The 22,915-nt window shown below is 42.1% G+C and overlaps 2 protein-coding genes across 4 annotated transcripts in view; both read right to left on the reverse strand.

Annotated features, from left to right (window-relative positions):
* The window catches only part of AGBL4 (AGBL carboxypeptidase 4), a 1,553,201-nt gene that overhangs the window by 608,483 nt on the left and 921,803 nt on the right, over nucleotides 1-22,915 (reverse strand). The window lies entirely within an intron of this gene.
* Nucleotides 1-22,915, reverse strand: part of BEND5 (BEN domain containing 5) — a 70,176-nt gene that overhangs the window by 35,981 nt on the left and 11,280 nt on the right. The window contains exon 2 of one of the 2 annotated variants that reach the window (XM_053245328.1): nucleotides 3,891-4,024. The exons of the other annotated variant lie outside the window; for it this stretch is intronic. Coding sequence (XP_053101303.1) covers nucleotides 3,891-4,024 — 134 coding nt within the window. The remainder of the gene's footprint in view (nucleotides 1-3,890; nucleotides 4,025-22,915) is intronic. 2 annotated transcript variants of the gene reach the window in all.

The following is a 22,915-nucleotide window of genomic DNA, read 5'->3' on the forward strand; positions in this document are numbered from 1 at the left end:
GCAGACATGCAGCAGCTGTCCTCCACTCCACCCTACCGCGTATCCACACGAGTGGTGCCGCCATGGCAGGAGCTGGAAGCAGGAGGATTTCCCCATCCTGCATACCCAGGTGGCCTATACTACAAGTGTGGCAGCTGCTCTCATTTCTGCAAATATTTTACACTGTAACCAGAAACTGTGTGCCAAAGCTTCTAATAAGCCACAGTGGGATCATTTGCGGACAATCTTGGTACCCTTTGGGAATAGCTGCACACTGTCTTGGTAGTGCTATGGGTACTCTGGCACATCCCAAAAAGCCAGCTCTTGGCCCTCTTCTGTCTAGATATAAATATTGTCTTCAAAAATTTTCAAAAAATAGTAGAATAAATTTGATGGCATGGTTTTTATCAAAGAACCACAGAAGATTACTTCAACATTTGGTGAGCATGTAGACATAACTTAATAGATAGGGCTAATCTTTCAGCAAAATATAAATAACTCCATCTGGGCTTTTGCATAGACAGGTTTCCTGCTAAGCAGCATAAAGAATATGCAATAGTCCAGCTGATTGTTCTCAAGATATTAAAATGGGTGGAAAAGATCAAATTATTACAATTCGGGGGGGGGGGGAGCTTCTGGTGGTAAGGGGAACACACACTTCAGAAAACCTTCTGATACATTTATGTACAGCAGGCCTTGACAAATTTTTCTTTGGATCTAGGAGCCAGGCCAAAAATTTAGGAACCAGACAATGGAACCTGACAAAATTACTGGACTTTATGATGGACATTGTGGAGGGGGAGGGTAAATAGGTGCCTCTCCCCCTTACCAATACAGGGCTGCCTGGGACAAATAAATATTTTATTTTAAAAAACTGTGTTTGAATATCCTAGTCTAAGCATCATGGTTAAACTTATAGGTGCCATGGCTTCCTGGTGCCTGCAATCTGTCAAACTCTGATGTATAGGATGATAGTCTGCAATCTCTAACACTCTAAATAGTATAGGCTGTCACTACCATGTTGTTGTATGAATGTTCAGTATCAGTCAGAACTAAGACGTGACTGTAACAAACATGATGCAAACACACAATTTCATGCACAGAAGTTGCATGAAATTTCTACCTATATGGAAAAATTGACTGATCTCATTTATATGCCCAATACAGGCCATTTTAAGAAGGATTTTATTTATAAAGCTTCTCCAAGGCCCCGGGGGAGGGAACTTTCCACTAAGGTTCCCTCCTTCCCCCACCGGCCTTTCTTGTGGCAAAACTCTCCTGGTTTGGGTGTTCTTCAGCCCATTCCGGGCCTTCCCCCTCATGGCAGCCATTTTGGAGGCCACCACATGTGCACAATGGGCCTCTGTGTGGCCTGGGTCATGACCCAGCCATGCAGGGGCCCATTTGCAAGGTAGCATTTCCCAGATTTGCCCACCTTACTGCACACTAGGAGCTGCCTTAGGAAGGCTCCTATTGCAGGTGCAGAGCTTAGTTCCATGCCTGGTTCAGTAGTCTGGATGTCAGCCAGTGAATGGTAGGGGGCATCTGATACTGCAGCACTGCTGAAGCTGAGTGCAGATCTGATTGTCGTTGGATGAGAAATCACTGGAGGCCCCACCTAAGTGTTCAATGTAGCTACAATAAATATTTTTAATATAATGGCTAACATCCTTACTAAATTTACTTGAAGTCTCAGTAAAATTAAAAGAACAAATTAGGCATGCCTAACTTGTCCTTTTAATTTCAATGAGATTTCCTTGAGTAAACCAAGTCAACCACTGACCTAAAAATTGCCCAAGCTATACCTGGATTGAATGCTGTGCTCATCATATAGAATTAGCTTTTTCTGTCAGCTCTTCTTTTGTTTCAGCTTCAGTGAAACATACACAATCTGAGTATCTGTTGTGTAGGCTATTTTTGTACTTACTAGCTTTGTATATCTGGGTTCTCTATATGAGAATCCTGTCACCAAGTCAAATAATGCTATTAGAACCACACATGTGATCCCCGCCTTCTCTCTTCCCCTCTCTCTATACATGTGGCCTTACTCTCCATCTACTTTTCATGAAGTGAAAATGCACATCTGCCAGGAGCCATGAATAGCAGTATTGATAAGCAAGCAGGGAGCAGGTAAACGTTTTACCTCAGAAACATAGTCCCAGTAGATACATGGCTGATACTGCACAGTACCCCATAGTTGTATAAATTAAGAAAATGTTGGCACCCCCCCCCCCCCAAATATGCTGCTAATGAGCGAAAAATTAGGCTCCATACACAATTTATCCATAAATGAAATATGGGGGGAATGCATGTTATGCACATTGTATGGTCTACTGTGCATTATTAAAACAAGACTTCTACTCATCATTTCATTAAATCATGAATCTCTTACAGTCAATTTGAATCTTGTTGCCTAACTAAATTAACTAACTAGCAAGAATTAACTCAAAAGCAAGAATTACAGTAACATATTCTTAAATAGGTAGGATACAGAGATCCACTTTAGCAATGCATCTTTAAATGCACCTGCTTTAAAAAAAAAAGAAGCAGCAAGACAAAATTCAGCCCAAGTTCAGAGGAATGGGCAACCTAAATCCATTACAAAAGGGCAGTTTCTAGATGGTGAGACTAAAGTAACTATGAGTACAAGATTTTTCCTGTCTACCCAGCCACCTAAGTGCACTATACAGCATCATATGAACCATGCCACTAGTTTTCTGTGTGATACTTTCCACTTACAATGTGGAAGTAGCTCACTATGGTTCTTGTCTACCATTGAAAAACTGAAGCTGATTCTGTGGCCAAGCAATGATTCCATGATTAGAATGAATTTGTATCCCTTACACTTTTCCATGTTCTGTCCCTTAGGGATTTACAAACACAAATGCACATATACAACTGTATGCGATATAACACATTAAATGGACAGAGAGAACATTGCTAATACAAGCAAGAATGAAACCTTGGTAAAGCTATATATTATCATAGCTTTACTAAGGCTTCACTTCTGCATGTATTAGTTTACCCTTGGTCTTTATAGGAGTAACCCAAACATATTCATATCTCTTTCTTGAAGGCACAAATATTGTTTTAATTTTAAAAAAAAATTAACAGAAGCATTTAGTTTTTATTGGTTGTAGTATGTTTGAACTTTAAACAACTTCTATAAAAGACAGAACTCTGCATGTGGAAAGTGCCTTCACCCCAGTTTCTGGGGATTGCACCCCCACCCCGGTCGACACGACACCATTGATGAGGGTGCCCACAAACTTAGGAATGGCTTTTTGAGGCTCTCAGGGGGATGGAGAAGAGGAGGGGGTGGGGATAATTGTTGCTCAAGCACCACTCCAGATGCCAACCACAGTTTAAAAGGCAAATGATGCCACCAAACCCTAGACACAAGGAGTAAACACAAAAGAGTTCTAACCCTTATCCATGAGCCACATTTAGAAAATGCCAGTTCAGTATACTATAACTGAACTCAACTCCTGAAAAGAGAAGAACATTTGAGGACACTGTGCAAGCCTAGCAAAGGTCACTGAGGAAAGAAAAGGCAGCCTCGACAGTTTGTTAAATTTACAACCCAAAATGATTTAGAACTCTGATAACTCCTGGTTCAGAAAGACCTACAGCCGACTCTGTTTTTCTTCCTTCACACTCTTTTGGGCCAAAGTGAAACTACCCAACAATTACAAAATTAGCTTGTACATACAGAATGAAACAGATGCATTTAGAAAATGTGACATTTAAAGCAGTTTAGGTCTTTCCATCATGATCAAACACCCACTAGTTTCCCAACTTTTTCTGTGTGCTTTCCTCTAAGGACTGAAACCAGTCTGAAATGATGATTTGTTGTAGAGTTAAGCTCTTCAAAAATTAAAGAAAAAGGCAAACAAATAAGGCTTCAATACCTTACAGTGTCTAAGTTCCACATCTTCATCCCCATAATCTGTAATTTCCCCTATTTCTTCTAGGTGATTCAGAGATAGCTTGGGGATTTTAATTTTCTTCTGCATTACACTGTTTTCAAGATCTGTTTTATCTTCTGTAAATTTACACAAAAATAAAATTGGTTACATTCATCAAACTGATAATCCAAATGCTGTATGACTGAGGCCAGACCATTTAAAATGATTCCCATGCTCAATTCTCTTCAAAGTGCAATAAAGGAAAGTCATCAACTCAACTGCTCCACAGACTCTAAATGTTACAACAGATATTAAGAATGCCACATGCATCTGCATTTTTAAAAATTATTATTATTATTATTATTTATTATTTACATTTATATCCCGCTCTTCCTCCAAGGAGCCCAGAGCAGTGTACTACATACTTAGGTTTCTCCTCACAACAACCCTGTGAAGTAGGTTATGCTGAGAAAGAAGTGACTGGCCCAGAGTCACCCAGCTAGTATCATGGCTGAATGGGGATTTGAACTCGGGTCTCCCCGGTCCTAGTCCAGCACTCTAACCACTACACCACACTGGCTTATTTTAAAGTTGCTGCTTCTCCAAGATGGAAACATACCACATTTGCCTGCATGTGTTCATTCATTTAAATGGACACAAATTTAAAATTTCCTACCAACAAAAGTTCTGGCCCTTAACAAAAACAAGTATTTGTACAGTATTCATTTAGCCACCTTGGGCACCAGTGGGCCAAAACGCAGGACATAAAAATATTAATAATAAAATAAATGTATGGTATTCCTACTCTACATGCAAAATCAAGACTGACGCTCTGTCCAATTTTCTTGAAAATATTAGTAGTACTTCAACTGTAACACATGCAATGCTCATTTCAGGATGCTGTGAAGACCTTTGCATTTTTTTCATTTGTCTATCAATTAATTCAACTTTATAATGTCCTGGTTTGGAATATGAATTTGGCATGCTTATAAAGCTAACAAAGCGATCCCCACTACTAGCAACTGTAGTTCAAGCAGATAAGAAATTGTTTTCCGACCCACTCATGTGACTGCAGCTACAGCATGGGGGGAAAGTCTTTCTCCTTCTTACACCCCATCCCTGGCATTTCAAATCCTGCTTTGGGAACTTCCTGGGCAGCAGAAATTCTGGGAAACATAGTTTTCCAGGTGTACAAGTGAAACTATATATCCCTGATGCCTGGGAAGATACTGTAACAGCTTTCCAGCTTCCAAGAGCCAGAGAGAAAGAGAACACTTCCTTCCTTCCTTGCTCCATCACTGCTTCAAGAAGAAGAAGCCTTTGAAACTGCTGCAGCAGACAGGTAAAGGAGTTTGGGAAAAGGAATTCAGACCTGCTATGCTTTCACAGATGAAAGCACAACAGTGGTCTGAATTAGACTTAGAATTCAGCATCAAATTAACCAAAGCTATTTTCTGAGTTTATTGAAAAATGGATCATTTGCCAAGTCCAGAATTAATTTCAAATGGATTCTGCCAAGTTTAGAATTGAGCCTGTGGGAGGGGGATTACCCATCACACATTTGCATTAATGGTGCAGCAGGGTTCGACACTTCCATGCATATGAAAATTTAAGTCTGGTGCATGAGCCAGGCAATCAACCAATGTGACCAGAAGGGGTGAGCAAACTCTTGTTGAAAGTCAAAAGCAATGCATTGCTGGAAAAGTGAGTGGGTGGCCACAGCTTTAACACTTCTTGTCAGGAATGCAGGGGCAAGGTGAGGGTTAAATGGAGTATCCAGTCCATCACAGCTACTTTTAGTGCTTAGCAACAGAAGCCACTACTGATATTGGATAGCTGGAATAAAGAGGCGTCTCACTAAGAGGATAATGTATAAACCCTTAGATATGTTTATTTGCAGAGTTCTAGATCCTTAAAGTTGCTAGAATAGGGGCTCAGAAGCCTGTCTGCTCAGGCTTCACCCATGAGAAAGTTTCCTTCCTGGATTTCCCACTTGCCCACTGACAATAGATGGCTACAACCCCCAGGCTGAAAGCAGAATACTCCAATACCATCACAGGAAGTGCCAGTGCACTGGGGAAAGCAGGCATGTTTTGTTTAGTCTGTTTATGCTCACCAAGATTCATGAGCTCCACAAACCTTCTGCAAAAATAATCAAGACCTTTTAATTTACAAAACTGCTATGAACTGCTGTACATTTTCTTGATCTCTGAAAAGATGACTAATAAAAGTTGCAAATAACTAAACTGGTTTTGATATACTTCTTGAGAACTTTCAGTTAACTGTCTTCTCCTAAGATTAGTTATTAATATCCTAAGATTAGTTATTAAGTGAAACTGAAAATTGGTAGAAGTGAATCATTCAAACTTTATTTTCCCTCTCTCTAAATGATCCAAGCCTCTAATTTTTTACTCCTTCAGTTTTTAAACATCAATCTGCTGACTTGTACATATTTTCTCTGGAAATGAAAATATGATTATCCACCCCTAGCAGTTATCCTGCTGTTTTGTTAAAATGGCAGTATATAAAATGTACTGGAGACTAAAGAGAGCTCTAAATAAGACTTGTGGTTTAGAATTTTATTTTGTTACTACTTCTCACATCTGCCTTGGCATTTACTGAGACCATCTGCAGTTCATTTCAGGTTGTCTTTGTTTCTTTTTGTTGTGTCTTTTTCATATATTTTCTTTACTTTGCCTCAGGATGCAATGTCACTATCTGAAAGATCCATTTTGGTCTTTAACAAAAAGAATTGCATTCATCTGTGTAACTCATTTCTAATGAATGCCATTCTCCTCATTAAACTCCCATTTACCTTTGTTTTCCTTTTCTGCACTGTCAACACTAACCATTTGTGAGCCTGTTGAAAGCTGCTGCTTCAGGAAAATAAAACCAAGTATATACTAGCAGCATCCACCACATGGAAGTGTTTCAGAGAGCTTCATAGAAAGTTTTCTTAGAATACATTCTGTGTAGGAATAACAAGGTTCACATTATTTTCCTAGTCAGCAACTCCTAAAAATAGATTGTACATTTACAGTACTTCTTTGCCACAAGATAGAATCTTTTAAAGCACAGAGTATTTGCCAGCCTTGCTTTATCAGTAAGCTTTACCTGCTACTCATCTGAAATATGAACAGCATAGTTTGTGTTTCCTACAGTTAGATACAAGCATGGCATGCCTTGGGAAAATACTAGTCGATTGGCACAAGACTGGGAAAAATTTCTGTGTTTTGACAGATAGCCTCTAGTGGTAATGCCCAATGCTAATTTTTGCTGTACCAACAAATACATTCCTGCTGTAACAGAACATATCTGCCAGTTCTGTGTTACGAACTAGATCAGGATCCAAAGAATAGTGTGATTATATCTACATGCCCATGAGAGTTTGGATATGTGTTCTCAAACAGCAGCCTTTCTCATTAAAAACTTCATCTGAAACCAAAATAAATTTCTTCTGTTCAAAATTTAAAAAAAATCAAACTTAACACACCCAACCCCCTGCGTGCATATCTGCCAACATTTCAAAATGAGAAAAAGGACAATGAAAAAAAGTGCAAAAGCCTCCTCCTCCCCCTACCATGCCCTCACCCAGCAGGCATTCTGTGCATTGGTAGATGGCAACAAGCCAAAGCAACCATCTGATCTCAGAAGCTAAGGAGGCTCAGACCGGATTACTACTTTGATGGGAGGCCATCTGCACTGGCCAGGCAGTTGGACTTGATGATCTCTGTGCTCTCTTCCAAAACATGAGATGCTAGGATTCTCGTTCCAAAAGGGGTAATGGTCATATAGGTCCAACAAAACAAAACATCTAAAGAATGGGGCCAAAGCTGTGTTTGTAACTGTAAGAAATAGTCGTCTTACAAGCCCAAAGGGGAAAAAAACACATCCAAATAATGTGTGACAGCAAATTGGGGCTTGAGAGCAGAGCTCATCACTGACCAGTTCCACTTGAGAGCTTACTTCCTTGCCTGCAAGTTTTTATATGTAGCAGATTTTGCTTTCTGGATTAGGTCAGTGGTTGGGGACCAATCAGCAAAGCTGCAGTTCTTGAAAATATTGATTTTAGATGTCATCACTGCACAGAGATGATGTCAAAGGAAACAGGGAGATTGGGGCAGGTTTGTACTTAAGGGGGCAATGCTTAATTCATTCATTGTGCCTTAATTTACAATAACAACTTAAGGGGAAACTCTCATTCATGTCCTCCGAATTTCAGTTTTGCATGGCAAGATCTGCATTTCAAGATCCAGTTAAAAGATTACAGTGTTGAAATATATTCCAAATACCATTTCAGTTACAGTCCAGTGCCTTTTTTAAAATTAAAAATTTAAATACCCCTTTTCAATAAAAGTTTCCAAAATAGTTTACTCAAAGAAATAATAAATAAATAAGATAAGATAGATGACCGCTGGTATGACCACTGGTTTAATGAAATACCCTAGGTGGTCTACATATAGTTTCATTATGGCAGGATGAAGCGATTCTCAATCCCTTCCAGTCTGGGTTTCGGCTTGGGTGTAGAAACGGTCCTTGTCAGCCTAGCTGATGATCACCATCGCCAGCTTGATAGGGGAGGGTCAGCACTACTATTGCTGTTAGATCTCACAGCAGCATTCGACACTGTGGACCATGATATTCTGCTCCACCACGTAGCTGATGCTGGGATTCGAGGCGTGGCCTTGTTGTGGCTGCGATCCTTCCTACAAGTCCAGGGATATAGGGTGGCAATGGGTGATGAGAGGTCTTCACATCAGGTACTAACATGTGGTGTCCCCCAGGGGGTTATTCTCTCGCCCTTGCTGTTCAATATTTATATGTGGCCGTTAGCAAAGCTGGTGAGGAGTTTTGGGCTAGGGTGCCACCAATATGCGGACGACACCCAGCTTTTTCTGCTGATGGACAGCAGGGCTGAGGACACCATAGCCCAGCTGACCAGGTGTTTGGAGGCAGTCGCAGACTGGCTGAGGCAAAGTCGTCTATGGCTTAATCCGGTAAGACTGAAGTTCTGTGGCTGGGCCCAAAGAGGTCAGGGGGGAGTTTTCAATTACTGACCCTTGATAGCGCTTGTTTGATACCTCAGCCTACTGTGAAGAACCTGGGCATGATTCTTGATGTCTCTTTGAATATGGAGGCTCAGATCATGGAGGTAGCTTGAAAGGCCTTTTTTCAGTTACACCAAATATGGCGGCTGGCCCCCTATCTGTCCCCTCTGAATTTGGCCACTGTGATCCATGCAACGGTCACTTCCAGATTAGATTATTGCAACTCACTTTATGTGGGGCTGCCACTGCGCCTAACTCGGAGATTGCAACCAGTGCAGAATGCAGCGGCCAAGGTCCTTACTAAGGCGCCTTGACGAGCATATATGACACCTTTGCTTGTTCAGTTGCACTGGTTGCCGATCGAGTCCCAGGTTAAGTTTAAGGTATTAACCTTATCATTTAAAGCCCTACACGGTATGGGCCCTCCATACCTCCAAGACTACCTTGTTGGATATGTCCCTCGCTGGGTCTTGAGATCAGCCACAATGCCTTGGTGATCCCGGGCCCTAGGGATATTAAACTGCAATCAATGAGAGCCAGAGCCTTCTCAGTGGTGGTCCCGACTATGGAATGGTCTCCCGGATAATATCAGAGCTCTCCATGATCTGTTGGCCTTTCATAAGGCATGGAAGACTGAAATGTTCTGCCGGGTGTTCGGTCGCTGAGATATCTGATCGCAGAATGATCCTGTAATCCACAGTTATTATGTCATGTGGAATGAGTATTGTATGGGGTTGTGGTTTATGAGGTTATGTACGATATATTTTTATGGAATTGTGTTGCTGTGTATGTTATTGCTTGTAAGCCGCCCTGAGTCCTATGGGAGTAGAGCAACATATAAATCTAACTAAATAAATAAATAATGAACAATTCATTATGGGGCAACTAACAAATAAAGTATTTATTATTAATTATTATTATATAGCCTGTGTTATCATTGGTTCCTCATGTTGAAGCAATGTGTTTAAGTTCTCAAAGTGGTTCCTTATGTTTCAGCATGCAGAAATGTAACAGTTTACAGACTGGACTCTCAAATATATCCGCTATACTTTCTCAGGTTCCTCCTGTTTCCTGGTGTTTGGATGGAGCAAGCTTGATATCGTCACCACAGTGAGATAAGTAGCAGCATTTGAGACTATCCCCTCCAGTGTGCAAGACATGTTCAGCCATCGAACTTTCTGACTGTTTCGTCAAAAAATGAAATGTATTATCTAATAAGTTTCCCCCCCCCTTTTGGTACTTTTCCCAAAATGAAAAAAGATGTAGATGAGAAATTCATGTGGGTCAAATAAAAGAGCCTTAGCCCATGTTTTGCTGCTAGATGTGCTAAATGACATGGGCAGCCAACACCATAAATCTTTCACTCAGTTTCTTCTGTAGAAGTCTCAGGACTCCACAGTGCTTCCCAATCATTAGAGGCATTGTCTGAGGCAAAAGCAGCACAGTTCTCTAGGCCGAGTCCTAAAGCAGAGAGACTTTTCAATGGCTGCAGCAATATTTTCAGCATCTGCATGGTTTACTGTGGGCATATCCAGAAAGCAGGTCCTACCTAAGCCCTCTGAATCCTCAAAGGTGACAAGTACTGGAAAGAACTTGTTACCCTTCTCAAAACTTGAGATTGTCTTAATGAAAGGTGGTATATAAATTTAACAATAAATAGATAAACAATCAAACTGCCATCTGAACTCAGGGGAAAGTATATTTCTTTAATTCACCAGAACTTTATGATAATTGCTTTTGGATGGCACCTATGCTCTCCTTTCCAATGCAGTAAATAAGGTGACTGGCTTTTGTTAGTCTCCATGCATATCTCCTGGCTATTTCACTGCCTGGAAATATTCTGCCTACCAGTTTAATGAAACTGTCTTACACAGGAAGTGGCGAATTATGTTAGAGTACAAACCCCTGGATCACCTGCGGTGGCGCAGCGGGGAAGCAGCTTGCCTAGGGAGCAGGAGGCTGCTAGTTTAAATCCCTGCCGGTGTGCTTCCCAGACTGTGCCTAATAAATATATATTTGTAGTCACCTATATTGGGCAGCAGCAATATAGGAAATGCCGGAGGCATTCAGTGATAATAGCGAAGGCAAAATTTCATACGGAAGGAAGGCAACGGTAAACCACTCCTGTATTCTACCAAGAAAACCACATGGCTCTGTGGTCGCCAGGAGTCGACACCGACTTGACAGCACAATCTTTCTTTTTCCTTTTTACAAACCACTGGAAGTTTTTCACATAGGCCTTAGCTTACATCTCTGGAACTGAGGGTGTACGTTCACATATCGGGCATATTTACCCCAAAGTCCCTGCGAGCTATCAGGGAGCACTTCACACACAATTCAGATTTTTCGCTGTGTGTTAGAATGCAGCACGATTTTAAAAAATCCACTTTTTGCATCAGGTTTTTGGGATAACTTTGAGTTCACAGTAAAGCCTTGCAGAAAACTCACGGTAAAGCCTGCTGTGTGGAGAACGCCCTGGAAAAGTAGTTCTGCTTTCACTCGCTTGTCTGTCACTGGATTGAGATGCTCACCAGTGTTTGGGAGGACTTAGAACTCTTTTGATTTCCTGCATTTGTCCTGTGCTTCACAATCTTTATATGCTCCCTGATAGCTTGCAATGTGAATCCCACCAGGTCACAGGCTCATGTTGAATAGAAAGCATAGGCCTTTCCTTTCTTAGATGCCTTTCTTATGAATCCCTGCCACCTGAAGAATATGAGGAATTGAATGTGGTTTCACAGTGTTTTTGTTTTGATTACTCCTTTGGCATACTGGTGTTTTGTGGTGGTATGGGGGCTTAAACATAAACTTGAAGAGTGGTTTTTAGAGCAATGGGGATAAAGCTCCCTAGTTTCAGGGATACGGGGAAAGTCAGTGATCTCTCAAATGAAATATGAGAAAGAATCATAATATTAACTGGGGAAACAGCTCTGAAAGGCAAAGCCCACACTCTGAAACCAGATCCTATTCTGTGGGTATTACACTGATAATATGAACTGGAGAAACCACTCCAAAAGGCAAAGGCCGTGCTCTGAAACCAGACCCTGTTCTGTGGGTATTATAGTAATACAAATTGAGGAAACAGTTCTGAAAAGCAAATTCTGAACTCTGAAACTAGACCCTATTCTGTAGGTGTATTGAACTGGGGAAATAGCTCTGAAAAGCAAAGCCTGCACTTGCTCTTGAAACCATACCCTATTCTGTAGGGAGTACAATGGGGCCACTCACACAACCTACCAGGCAGGCAGGCAGGCAAAGGCTTCCCAAAGCTTGCCTTCCCCGCAGACTATCACTGTTTAGCTGGTGAGTGTGGAGTGCACTCCCACACAATCAGCCCTACTCCATGGAGCAGGGCAGATTGATCTGAGGCCAGGTCTTGTTGACCCAGACTCCATGAAGCCTACAATACACTGTGTGATACATAAAACTGAATGCAAGGATTCCTCCAAGAAATGGGTGCTCTAGGTGCCTGTCTCTGTGTTACAGGGCTGGAAGCAGCCCATGCTCACACACAAGCAGATCGCCGGGGTTAAGGGAGCTCTTGCTCCCTTAACCTTGGCTAACAGCTGGGCTTAAAAGCCAGAGAGGCAGCACTGTCCTGCCAGGATCAGGCCTGAGATGGGGGGAAATGTGATTTTTCTGTGACTCAAGTAAAGCTAGAAATTTATTTATTTGTAATATTTAACATTCTTATTTTTGGAGAGCTGTATCAAATATTTTCCACTGAACCTAGAAGCAAAATAAAGCAAGGTTTAAAAAGAAAATCAGCAAATCTGGGGGTTTTAGACATTGGATTGGTCTATCATATCAGTCTTACAAATAAGTCTACAAAGGTTCCTGGCTCACAAAATGTTCGAAAGCCTCTCTGCCTCGATCTACATTCTAGTGCCAAACATTCGTTGCACATCAACAATCTGGAAGGAGGTAGTGGGGACTTTCTTCCAGTTCAAATCAAAGACTGCCACATTAGGTTGCCTAGTAACAATCCATACTCACTATAGGCAGATAGATATTTCCTTTACCAAATGCAGCACAAAGCAAGCCTCCTTGTACTTTCCTAACCCTTCAAGTGCAGCAAAGCGATCCTTTTTGTGGTTAGGAAAAGTCTTCACATTTATCAAATCCATACTACAAATTAAAATTATGTTTGAAGTGATACATATTTTTTTTTTAAGTCAAATTTCAGGATATGTAATTATTAGACCTATTCTTAAGAAGCCTGCCTTGGACCCCTCAGAATTTAGTAGCTACAGGCCCGTCTCCAACCTCCCATGGTTGGACAAGGTGATTGAAAGGGTGGTGGCCTCCCAGCTCCAAGAGTTCTTGGAGGAAATTGACTATCTAGACCCATTTCAAACTGGTTTTTGGACGGGCTATGGGGAAGAGACTGCCTTGGTCTGCCTGATGGATGATCTCCAATTGGGACTTGACTGAGGAAGTATGACTCTGTTAGTCCTTTTAGATCTCTCGGAGGCTTTCGATACTATCGACCATAGTATCCTTCTGGAACGTCTGAGGGAGTTGGGGGAGGGAGGCACTGCTTTGCAGTGGTTCTGCTCCTACCTTTCTGGCAGATCCCAGATGGTGTCGCTTGGAGACTGTTGCTCTTCAAAATTTGAGCTTTTATATGGGGTCCCTCAGGGCTCCATACTGTCTCCAATGCTTTTTAATATCTACATGAAACCGTTGGGAAAGATCATCCGGAGATTTGGTGCTGGGTGTTATCAGTATGCTGATGACACCCAAATCTATTTCTCCATGTCAACATCATCAGAAGGCATATCCTCCCTGAATGCCTGCTTGGAAGCAGTAATGGGCTGGATGAGGGATAACAAACTGAGACTGAATCCAGATAAGACGGAGGTACTTATTGTGCGGGGTTGTCACTCGGGAAGTGATATTGATCTACCTGTTCTAGATGGGGTCACACTTCCTCAGAAGGAACAGGTACGCAGTTTGGGAGTGCTTCTGGATCCACACCTTTCCCTGGTTCCCCAGGTTGAGGCAGTGGCCAGAAGCGCTTTCTATCAGCTTCGGTTGATACGCCAGCTGCGTCCATTTCTTGAGGTTCATGATCTCAAAACAGTAGTACACTTGTTGGTAACCTCCAGACTTGATTACTGCAATGCGCTCTATGTGGGCCTGCCTTTGTACGTAGTCCAGAAACTGCAATTAGTACAAAATACGGCAGCCAAGTTGGTCTCCGGGTCATTTCGAAGAGACCATATTACTCCTATATTACAGGAGTTGCACTGGCTGCTAATAAGTTTCCGGGAAAAATACGAAGTGCTGGTTATAACCTATAAAGCCCTAAACAGCTTAGGCCCACGGTACTTAAGAGAGCATCTTCTTCTGCATGATCCCCATCGCCCACTGCATACATCGGGGGAGGCTTGTCTGTGGCTACCTTCATGTCGTCTGGTGGCCACCCAGGGACAGGCCTTCTCTGTTGTCACCCCGAGACTTTGGAACGCGCTTCCTGTGGGAATAAGAGTCTCCCCATCTCTAGAAGCTTTTAAAAAGACTTACCTTTTTACCCAGGCCTTTTAGCTTTTTAACTTTGTAACTTTTAAATTTTGGATTATTTATTGATTTGTTTTAAGCTGTTTTTAATATTTAATTGATTTTAAGTTTTGTTTATATTTGTTGTGAACCACCCTTAGACCTTGGGTTAGGGCGGTATAAAAATGCAACAACTAACTAACTAACTATGTAGACAATCTGGAGGAAAGCCAATTCCTTTTTTCAAACACAATGAATCATTTGAAATATTAATATTTCAAAGTTACAGGACATTTCAAAACATGCATTCAAAAAGTCACAAAAAGATGTTTATGTCTTAAAAATATTGGTGCAGACTAGGCTTTCTTTGCATGGTGGATGACAATCGTTTACATCATCTAGAGCCACCTTAAGTGGCACAGCGGAAAATGCTTGACTAACAAGCAGAAGGTTGCCAGTTCGAATCCCTGCTGGTACTACATCGGGCTGCAGCAACATAGGAAGATGTTGAAGGGCATCATCTCATACTGCATGGCAGGAGGCAATGGTAAACCCCTCCTGTATTCTACCAAAAGAAAACTACAGGGCTCTGTGGGAGCCAGGAGTCGAGATTGACTTGACAGCACACGTTACCTTTAGTCTAGGATGAGCAAAGCCAAAATCTGTAGACATATTCAAACTGGGGTGCTGAATACCTGTGGAATTTCTTCCACACTTCTAATATTTTGCTCACATTACAGAGCAGATAATTATACACGTACAATTTTAAGACAGTCCCGTGATGAACTATGGGAGCTGAAGCAGCGAGGTAGACAACCAGAGCACAAGTAGAGGAAGACTCGGCGTGAATCTGATAGGTCACAACACAGAGCACATTTGAAGATCTATGCTCTGGCAGTGCAGGCAGCCAAGAAGCGGTTCTTTTCTGCTCTCATTGCTTCCACAAATCCATGTCCAGCTGAGTTGTCTAGGGTTGTGAAGGAGCTAGTATGTACCCCCTGCCCTTTGAATTAAACCTGGAACCATCGGTCACTCATTGTGATGTTTTTAATGACCTTTTCGCAGATAAAATTTCTCATATCTGGGCCGAGCTGGATTCCACAGTTACTGCATGGATTAGATTGGATCACTTTCAGTTTGTGACTCCTGAAGAAGTGGACAAAGTGCTTTGGACTGTGCATCCTACAAGCTGTTCTCTTGATCCTTGCCCAACTTGGCTCATCTCATTTGGTAATAATATTATCAGAGAGAGTCTGGTAAACATTATAAATGCTTCTCTAAGGGAGGTCAGGATGCCTCCTTGTTTTAAGGAGGCTATTATTAGACCACTTTTGAGGAAACCTGCATTGGATCCCTCAGAATTAGCTAATTACAGACCTGTTGCCAATCTTCCATGGCTGGGCAAGGTGACTGAGTGGGTGGTGGCTTCTCAGCTCCAGGCAGTTTTGGATGATGCAGATTATCTAGACCAGGGATTCTCAACGTGTGGGTCCCCAGATGTAATTGAACTTCAACTCCCATAATTCCCAACCAAAGGCTACTGGGGCTGGGGATTATGGGAGTTGAAGTCCAATAACATCTGGGGACCCACACGTTGAGAAACCCTGATCTAGACCCATTTCAAACTGGCTTTTGGGGTTGAGGCTGCCTTGGTTGGCCTGTTGGATCATCTCCAATTGGCTATTGACAGAGAGACTGTGACTCTGCTGAGCCTTTTGGATCTCTCTGTGGATTTTGATACCATCGACCATGGTATCATTCTAGATCACCTGAGGGAAGTGGGATTGGGTGGCACTGTTTTACAGTGGTTCAAATTTCTGACTCTCTGGCAGATTCCAGATGGTGTCACTTGGAGACCATTGCTCTGGAAAGCGAGAACCAAAGTGTGGAGTTCCCCAAGGCTCCATACTATCTCCAATACTCTTTAACATTTACATGAAACCGCTGGGAGTGATCATCAGGAAGGCTAGTGCACGTTGTTATCAATAGGCTGATGACACTCAGATCTACTTCTCCATGTCGACCTCATCAGGAAATGGCATATCTTCCCTAAATTACTGACTGGAGGCAGTAATGGGCTGGATGAGGAATAACAAACTGAAGTTTGTTTGTTTGTTTGTTTGTTTGTTTATTTATTTGATTTCTATACCTGGTCATTACAATTACAAAGTGCTGGTTATCACCTATAAAGCCCTTAACAGCTTGGGTCCAAGGTATTTAAGATAGTGTCTTTGTCATGAAGCCTGCCACCTATTATGATCTTCTGAAGAGGTCCAGTTACGGTTGCCGCCAACTCATTTGGTAGCAACCTGGGACCGGGCTTTCTCTGTGGCGTCCCCGGGGCATTGTAATATGATCCCTGTTGAAATAAGAGGACCTCCTTCTCTGTTTTCAGGAAGACTCTCAGGATGCACTTGTTCTTGCAGGCTTTTAACTGGAAGTAATTTTAATCATTATTTTAACAACTTGTTTTATGAGATTGTTTTAACGGTGTTTTGTGGACTTTCAATCTGTTTTTACTCTTTTATATTGCTTTAAATTTTGTACACCACCTAGAGATGTACACATCAGGTAGTATAGAAATATGATAGATAAATAAAGGCATTCAGGGTACCACTGAGTTATTGTTTAAGTGCCGTCAAGTTGGTATCGACGCTTAGCGACCACATAGATAGATTCTCTCCAGGATGATCTGTCTTTAACTTGTCCTTTAAGGTCTCTCAGAGGTACATTCATTGCTGTCATAATTGAGTCCATCCACCTTGCTGCTGGTAGCCCTCTTCTCTTTCCTTCAACTTTTCCCATTGATCCATTTGTTTGTTCTTGGCTGTCCATGGTATCCTCAAAAGTCTTCTCCAGCACCAAAGTTTAAAAGCATCAATACTTTTTCTATATTGCTTCTTCAAAGTCCAGCTTTCGCATCCATAGAATGTCACGGGGGAAACCATGGTCCGAATGATTCTAATCTTTGTAAGTGTAGACACGTCACGGCATCTAAATATCCTTTCCAAGGCCTTCATTGCAACCCTACCAAGTGCTAGTGTGCGGTGTATGTCTTGGCTGCTGGATCCTTTACTGCTGATGGTTGATCCTAAAAAGCAGAAGATATCCACCACTTCAATGTCTTCATTGTCAATTATGAAGCTGGTTGCTGTACCCATTGTCATTAGTTTAGTTGTCTTTACATTTAGTCGTAGTCCCATTTTTTTCATTTTGCCCCTTGACTTTCATTACTAGAGCTTGCAGATCATCAACATTCTCAGCTATCAGAATCATGTCATCAACATAGAACAGGTTATTGATTTTCTTCCTCCAACTTTAAAATCAAGCTCATCTTCTTCCAATCCAGCTTCTCTCAGTATATGTTCAGCATATAAGTTGAATAAAGGAGAAAGTAGACAGTCTTGCCTTACTCCTTGGCCAATCTGGAACCAGTCTGTTTCACCATGTTCCATCTGGACTGTGGCTTCCTGTCCTCTGTATAGATTTCTCATGAGAACAACGAGATGTTCTGGGACACCCATTTTCCTAAAGATATTCCACAACTTGACATGGCTGACACAATTGAAGGCTTTTCTCTAGTCAATAAAGCACATATTGACTTCTTTCCAGTATTCTTTGGCTTTCTCAATTATCCTGCGTACATCAGCAATGATGTCTCTGGTTCTCGGCATTTTCTGAAACCAGTTTGAACATCCGACATTTCCCTTTCCATGTAGGGCTCTAAGCTGTGTTGGATGATCCTGAGCATTATTTTCCTAGCATGTGAAATAAAGGCTATTGTGCGATGGTTTGAGCAATACCATCCTTTCTTCGGTATGGGTATGTAGACTGACCTCTTCCAATCTGTTGGCCATTGTGTTGTTCTCCAAATTTGCTGGCATAGTTTGGTTAGAGCCTTGACTGATTCTTCTTCTGTTGCCTGCCATATTTCTGCAGCTATTCCATCAATTCCTATAGCCCTCCGACTTGGTAATGACCGGAGTGCTGATCTAACTTCATCTTCCCATACTAGAGGTTCTTGCAAGTAGGTAATATCTTCTAGAGCAGGGATGTCAAACTGTGGCCCTTCTGCAGATGTTGGCCTACAACTCCCATCATCCCTGGTGATTGGCCACTGTGGCTGGGGATTATGGGAGTTGTAGTCCAAAAACAGCTGGAAGGCCACAATTTTCATCTCTGATCTTCTCTGAATCAGTTACTATCTGTCCTTTGGCATCCCTTAACATACCAATTCAAGGTTGGAACCTCATTCTGAGTTCAGAGATCTTTTGGAAAACTTTGTTTTTCTGTGTCTATTTCCATCCTCAAGATCTTTACATATGTCATTGTAATACTGCTCCTTGTTTCTTCTAACAGATTTCTGAAATTACCGATTAAGTTCCTTCCTGGGGTCTTCTTGGCAATTTTCTCTTCTGACATCCATTTTGCTTTCTTCTGTTTCTTGGTCATTGGCAGTCTCATTTCACATTCGTCTTTAACAATGCCCCCCATCTCTCTGATTATGTGGGTGCAGTGTTTAAAAACCAGGTCTGAAGCCAGCTTGGAGGCAAAGTCTCTCCAAGCTGCCTCCAGAGCTGCAGTTTAAGCACTGCAACCCCAAAAATCAGAGGGGCAAGGTAACCCTCCAAAGAATACCCATTGGCCCAGATTTTGTTTTAAGGGACTGTACCCCTGAAATTGGGGAATGTGGGGACCAAAGTAACTCCCCAGGAAGCATTCACTGGGCCAGTGGGTGCTTTCTGGGGGGATTACCTTGGTTGCCTGCCTTCCTGATTTCAGGGGTGCAATCCAGGTCTGAAGATGATTTGGGGAGATCCTCTCTCCAGGCCAGCTCCCAATCTATTTCTTAAGCACTGCACTCCCAAAACTGGAAGTGAGGGGGCCAAAGCAAGCCCTTGGAAGCACTCACTGGCCCAATGGGTGCTTCCTTGGGGGTTACCTTCACCCCCATTCCCCAATTTCAGGGGTGCAGTTCTTTAAGTCCAAATCAGGAGCCAGCTTTGAGAGACATGCACTCCAAACTGGCTTCCAATAAGGATTATCAAGTCAATGTCAACTAGATGCCGATAATGATAGTGTTGGGGAGGCCCTTTTGGCCTCCCCAATATCCCCCCCCCCATATCATTATTGGATTGGCATTGATCCAATACTTCTGCTCGTGTACAGGCCTAGTAATTCACCAGCTGCTGTGAACAATGCAGAGGTGGAAAGGGCCTGTCCCCCTTTACACTGTGGTTCAGTTCAGATGTCACATACGCAACACACCACAAGGAACTAATACAAGTGATCCGCCCACCTCCTTTTGCTTCACAGAAGACTTCCTGCTTTCCTAAGCCAGAGTTAGCTATGATATCCAAAACAGAACACTGTGGTTTCAATGGTACCCTACAAACCAGGACTGCAATGTGATATCTAAACGAGTCCAATATGTTTCAATCGTGTATGTGTGTATATATATATATAGAAGTCAGCTCTTAAATTTTTTAAGTGAATTGCCACCGTTTATCCTCAAACGTCATACTCTTTTCTACTTGTCTACAGTTTTAATAAGTTTAAGTGAGGATTTTAGGCAGCATAGTGGAGTGGTTGGGCTAGGACTGGGAAGACCCGAGTTCAAATCCCCATTCAGCCATGGAACGCATTGGGTGACTCTGGGCCAGTCACTTCTCTCCCAACCTAACTTACCTCACAGGGTTCTAGTGAATATAAGCATAATCATGTACACTGCTCTGGGCTTGATGGAAGAAAAGTAGGATATAAATACAATAAATAAATGCTTTTTTGGACACTTATATGACTGGTTACTTGCTGTAGTAAAAATATTATGCCCCAGGACTACAATAACATTTAAAAATGAATTATAGACCACTTCCAAGGGCCATCCATCCTGCTTGAGAGCAACATTAGCCAGAAATCACTAAGCCTTGGTTTACTACTTATCTATTGTGTTGTATTTTTATCTGGTCAATGACTGAAATAAAGATTCCATTCCAATAAGCCTTTATACAGGCACTTGTGTGGATAAATAAGACATTGACCCTGAATGTATCACGCAACAAGGGTCAATATGAAGGTATTCTACGAAGTTCCAAAAATGCAATCCAAATTCCATGGAGCAGCAGCAGGAACTCCAAAGTCTCCCCCGAACCCTTCCTTGAGCAGAAAGAAGTGGCAGCCCAAATCCAGATCTGCACAACTATCAAAGGAATGCATACCTTTCTTTAAGGCTTCAAACTTGAGCTCAGGGCCACCTGGCTCCCACTGAATGTTAATACAGAGCAATGGCATCATTGTAGAAAATGTAATGTACACACATTGCTCTCCATGTGGAAGAGCACAATCACGTAGTGTTCCCATGTGAGCACCAAGTGGGAAGTTTGGAAAGGAAATATTTAAAAGAGGGGACAAAAAATTTGATGCTTATCATAAAGCGGAGACAGGACAAGATTACTAGAAGAAGTTAACATTTACATAGTTGTGTAGGAAACAGTTAAAAATAATGAAGTTATATTTGCAGAGAGTATAGAAAATCTTTGTTTGGAGGAACCAAAAGACAAAAGAAAGCTTATGAGAAATGAACAAGGAGTTGATGACAAAAGACTTGTTTGAGAGATGGAAAGAGAAGACTGAACAACACTGAAATACTGTAGAAGTGCAAGTATTTATTCAGGAACCATATAAAGCATGTGTCAGTGCTAATGCTGACTCCCTGTATTTATTTTTTATTTTATTTATTTTGGTTGCTTTACACTGTTGAAAGAAACAATGAGGCGAGTCTCACAATTGGTGAGACTCGCCAAAATGAGGTTTGCTGGGAGAGTGGGCTCAGCCCGCTCTCCCCGCAGATAAGCACTGCTACAGCCCTAGGCAGCCGGATTGGTTGCTCACACGACTGCCAGCTCCGTCACGGAGCCAGCAAGAGCTGCGGGGATCAGGGGCCGCACCCCCCCCCGAAGTTCCAGGATGCCCTGCGCAAGCATGTAGGGCATGCTGGAGAGACCCCTGAGCCCAGGAGGCTGCTTGCAGCCTCCTGGCTGGGGAAGTCTCCTCGTGTGTTGCCGTGGAACAGAGCCGCAGCACAGTAATACATGACCACAAAACCCGAGTTAGGGGAGCACTTGCTTCACTAACCTGGGCTAAGGGGAGGGGTAGGTAAACAGGTGACCCACTTTGGGGAAGTCAGGCTTGCCAGCAAGCCAGGTAGTTCCCATGATCTGTGGACAGCGAGCTAAGCTCCCTTAGCCCGCTTTCCGCTGATCGCGAGATTTGCTTCACTAGTTTCTAAATGACATCAAAGAAAAGCAGGTACACCTGTCACATTTTTTGTTAACTAACCAATTCCCCATAAGTTCTAATAAGCGTTATGAATGAGCTGTACCAAGGTGTTTATAAGAGCATGGTATCAGGTAAAAGGATTAAAGCAGGGAGACTCTGTGGTCTAATGCACTTTAGAGAATTTTAAACCTGGCTCCAATATTCACAGCTCAACGAGACCTAACTTTTCTTTGCCTAATTTTACAGGCTCATTTCAAACCAAATGTTAAACCATGGATTAGCATTACATCTGAATCAGGCATTCCACTCCTTACAGGGGTGTTTGGAGGATCTGTTATTGCTTATAGACATCTTTTGATATGTAAATGTATTAAGGATCTATATATTTATTTCTCCTGGGTGTGCCTTTAGAATGTGCGTCCTGGCTGCCCAGCTGATTGGCTGGGCGGCTGACATGCCTGATAGGTTGAGGTGCACCCAGGAGGACTGGTCGCTGCGGCAGCGGTGGAGGCAAGGCGGGGGGGGCAGAAGTGACGGTGGGGAGGAGAGGTGGCTGGGCCTGGAAGTGGAGACTGAAGCAGAAGGTGTGGGGGAAGAGATAACTGCCAGCCCCAAAGAGCACACAGATGCTCTGTGCGGGTTCGGCTAGTTATAATAATTATCCAATAGCTAATGCAATCCTTTTGAAAGCCAAAGAGAGCATTAGTCATAAAAACCATGAAAAGAGTAGTGATGTGAAATATTATATAGTTTACTATGTTCAATTACATGAGTGTCTCATCTTTAAAAGCATCATAATCATATCATATATACCAATAGCAAACTCAGGTGCTTGAGTGACTATCAGACTGGAAGTGAAATAAGGCCACTCAAAAATAAGGTAGTAGTTTCTACACATTCTGAATTCCTAGAGAGTCAAAAAATGTTTTATTTAAAATTAGATGTGTGTTTTTAAATAGCTATAACCTTATCTGATTTTAAATGAAATCTGAACTTAATGTAAATGTATGTTTTAAAACTGTACTAAGACGACATCCATGAGCATATGAAAGTCAGCTTTCTTTTGTAAAGAAAGAACTGAAAGGAAACTGAAGGGCAAAGATAATGGCTGTGGAGCTTAAGAGAAGAGTTGTCATTGATGCTGAATCTAGGACCAACCAAGGTTTGTACTTTGCCAACCAAGTCATGGAAAAGTGGCCA

This window comes from Hemicordylus capensis, chromosome 4 (assembly GCF_027244095.1).
Source record: "Hemicordylus capensis ecotype Gifberg chromosome 4, rHemCap1.1.pri, whole genome shotgun sequence".
Lineage (NCBI taxonomy): Eukaryota > Metazoa > Chordata > Lepidosauria > Squamata > Cordylidae > Hemicordylus > Hemicordylus capensis.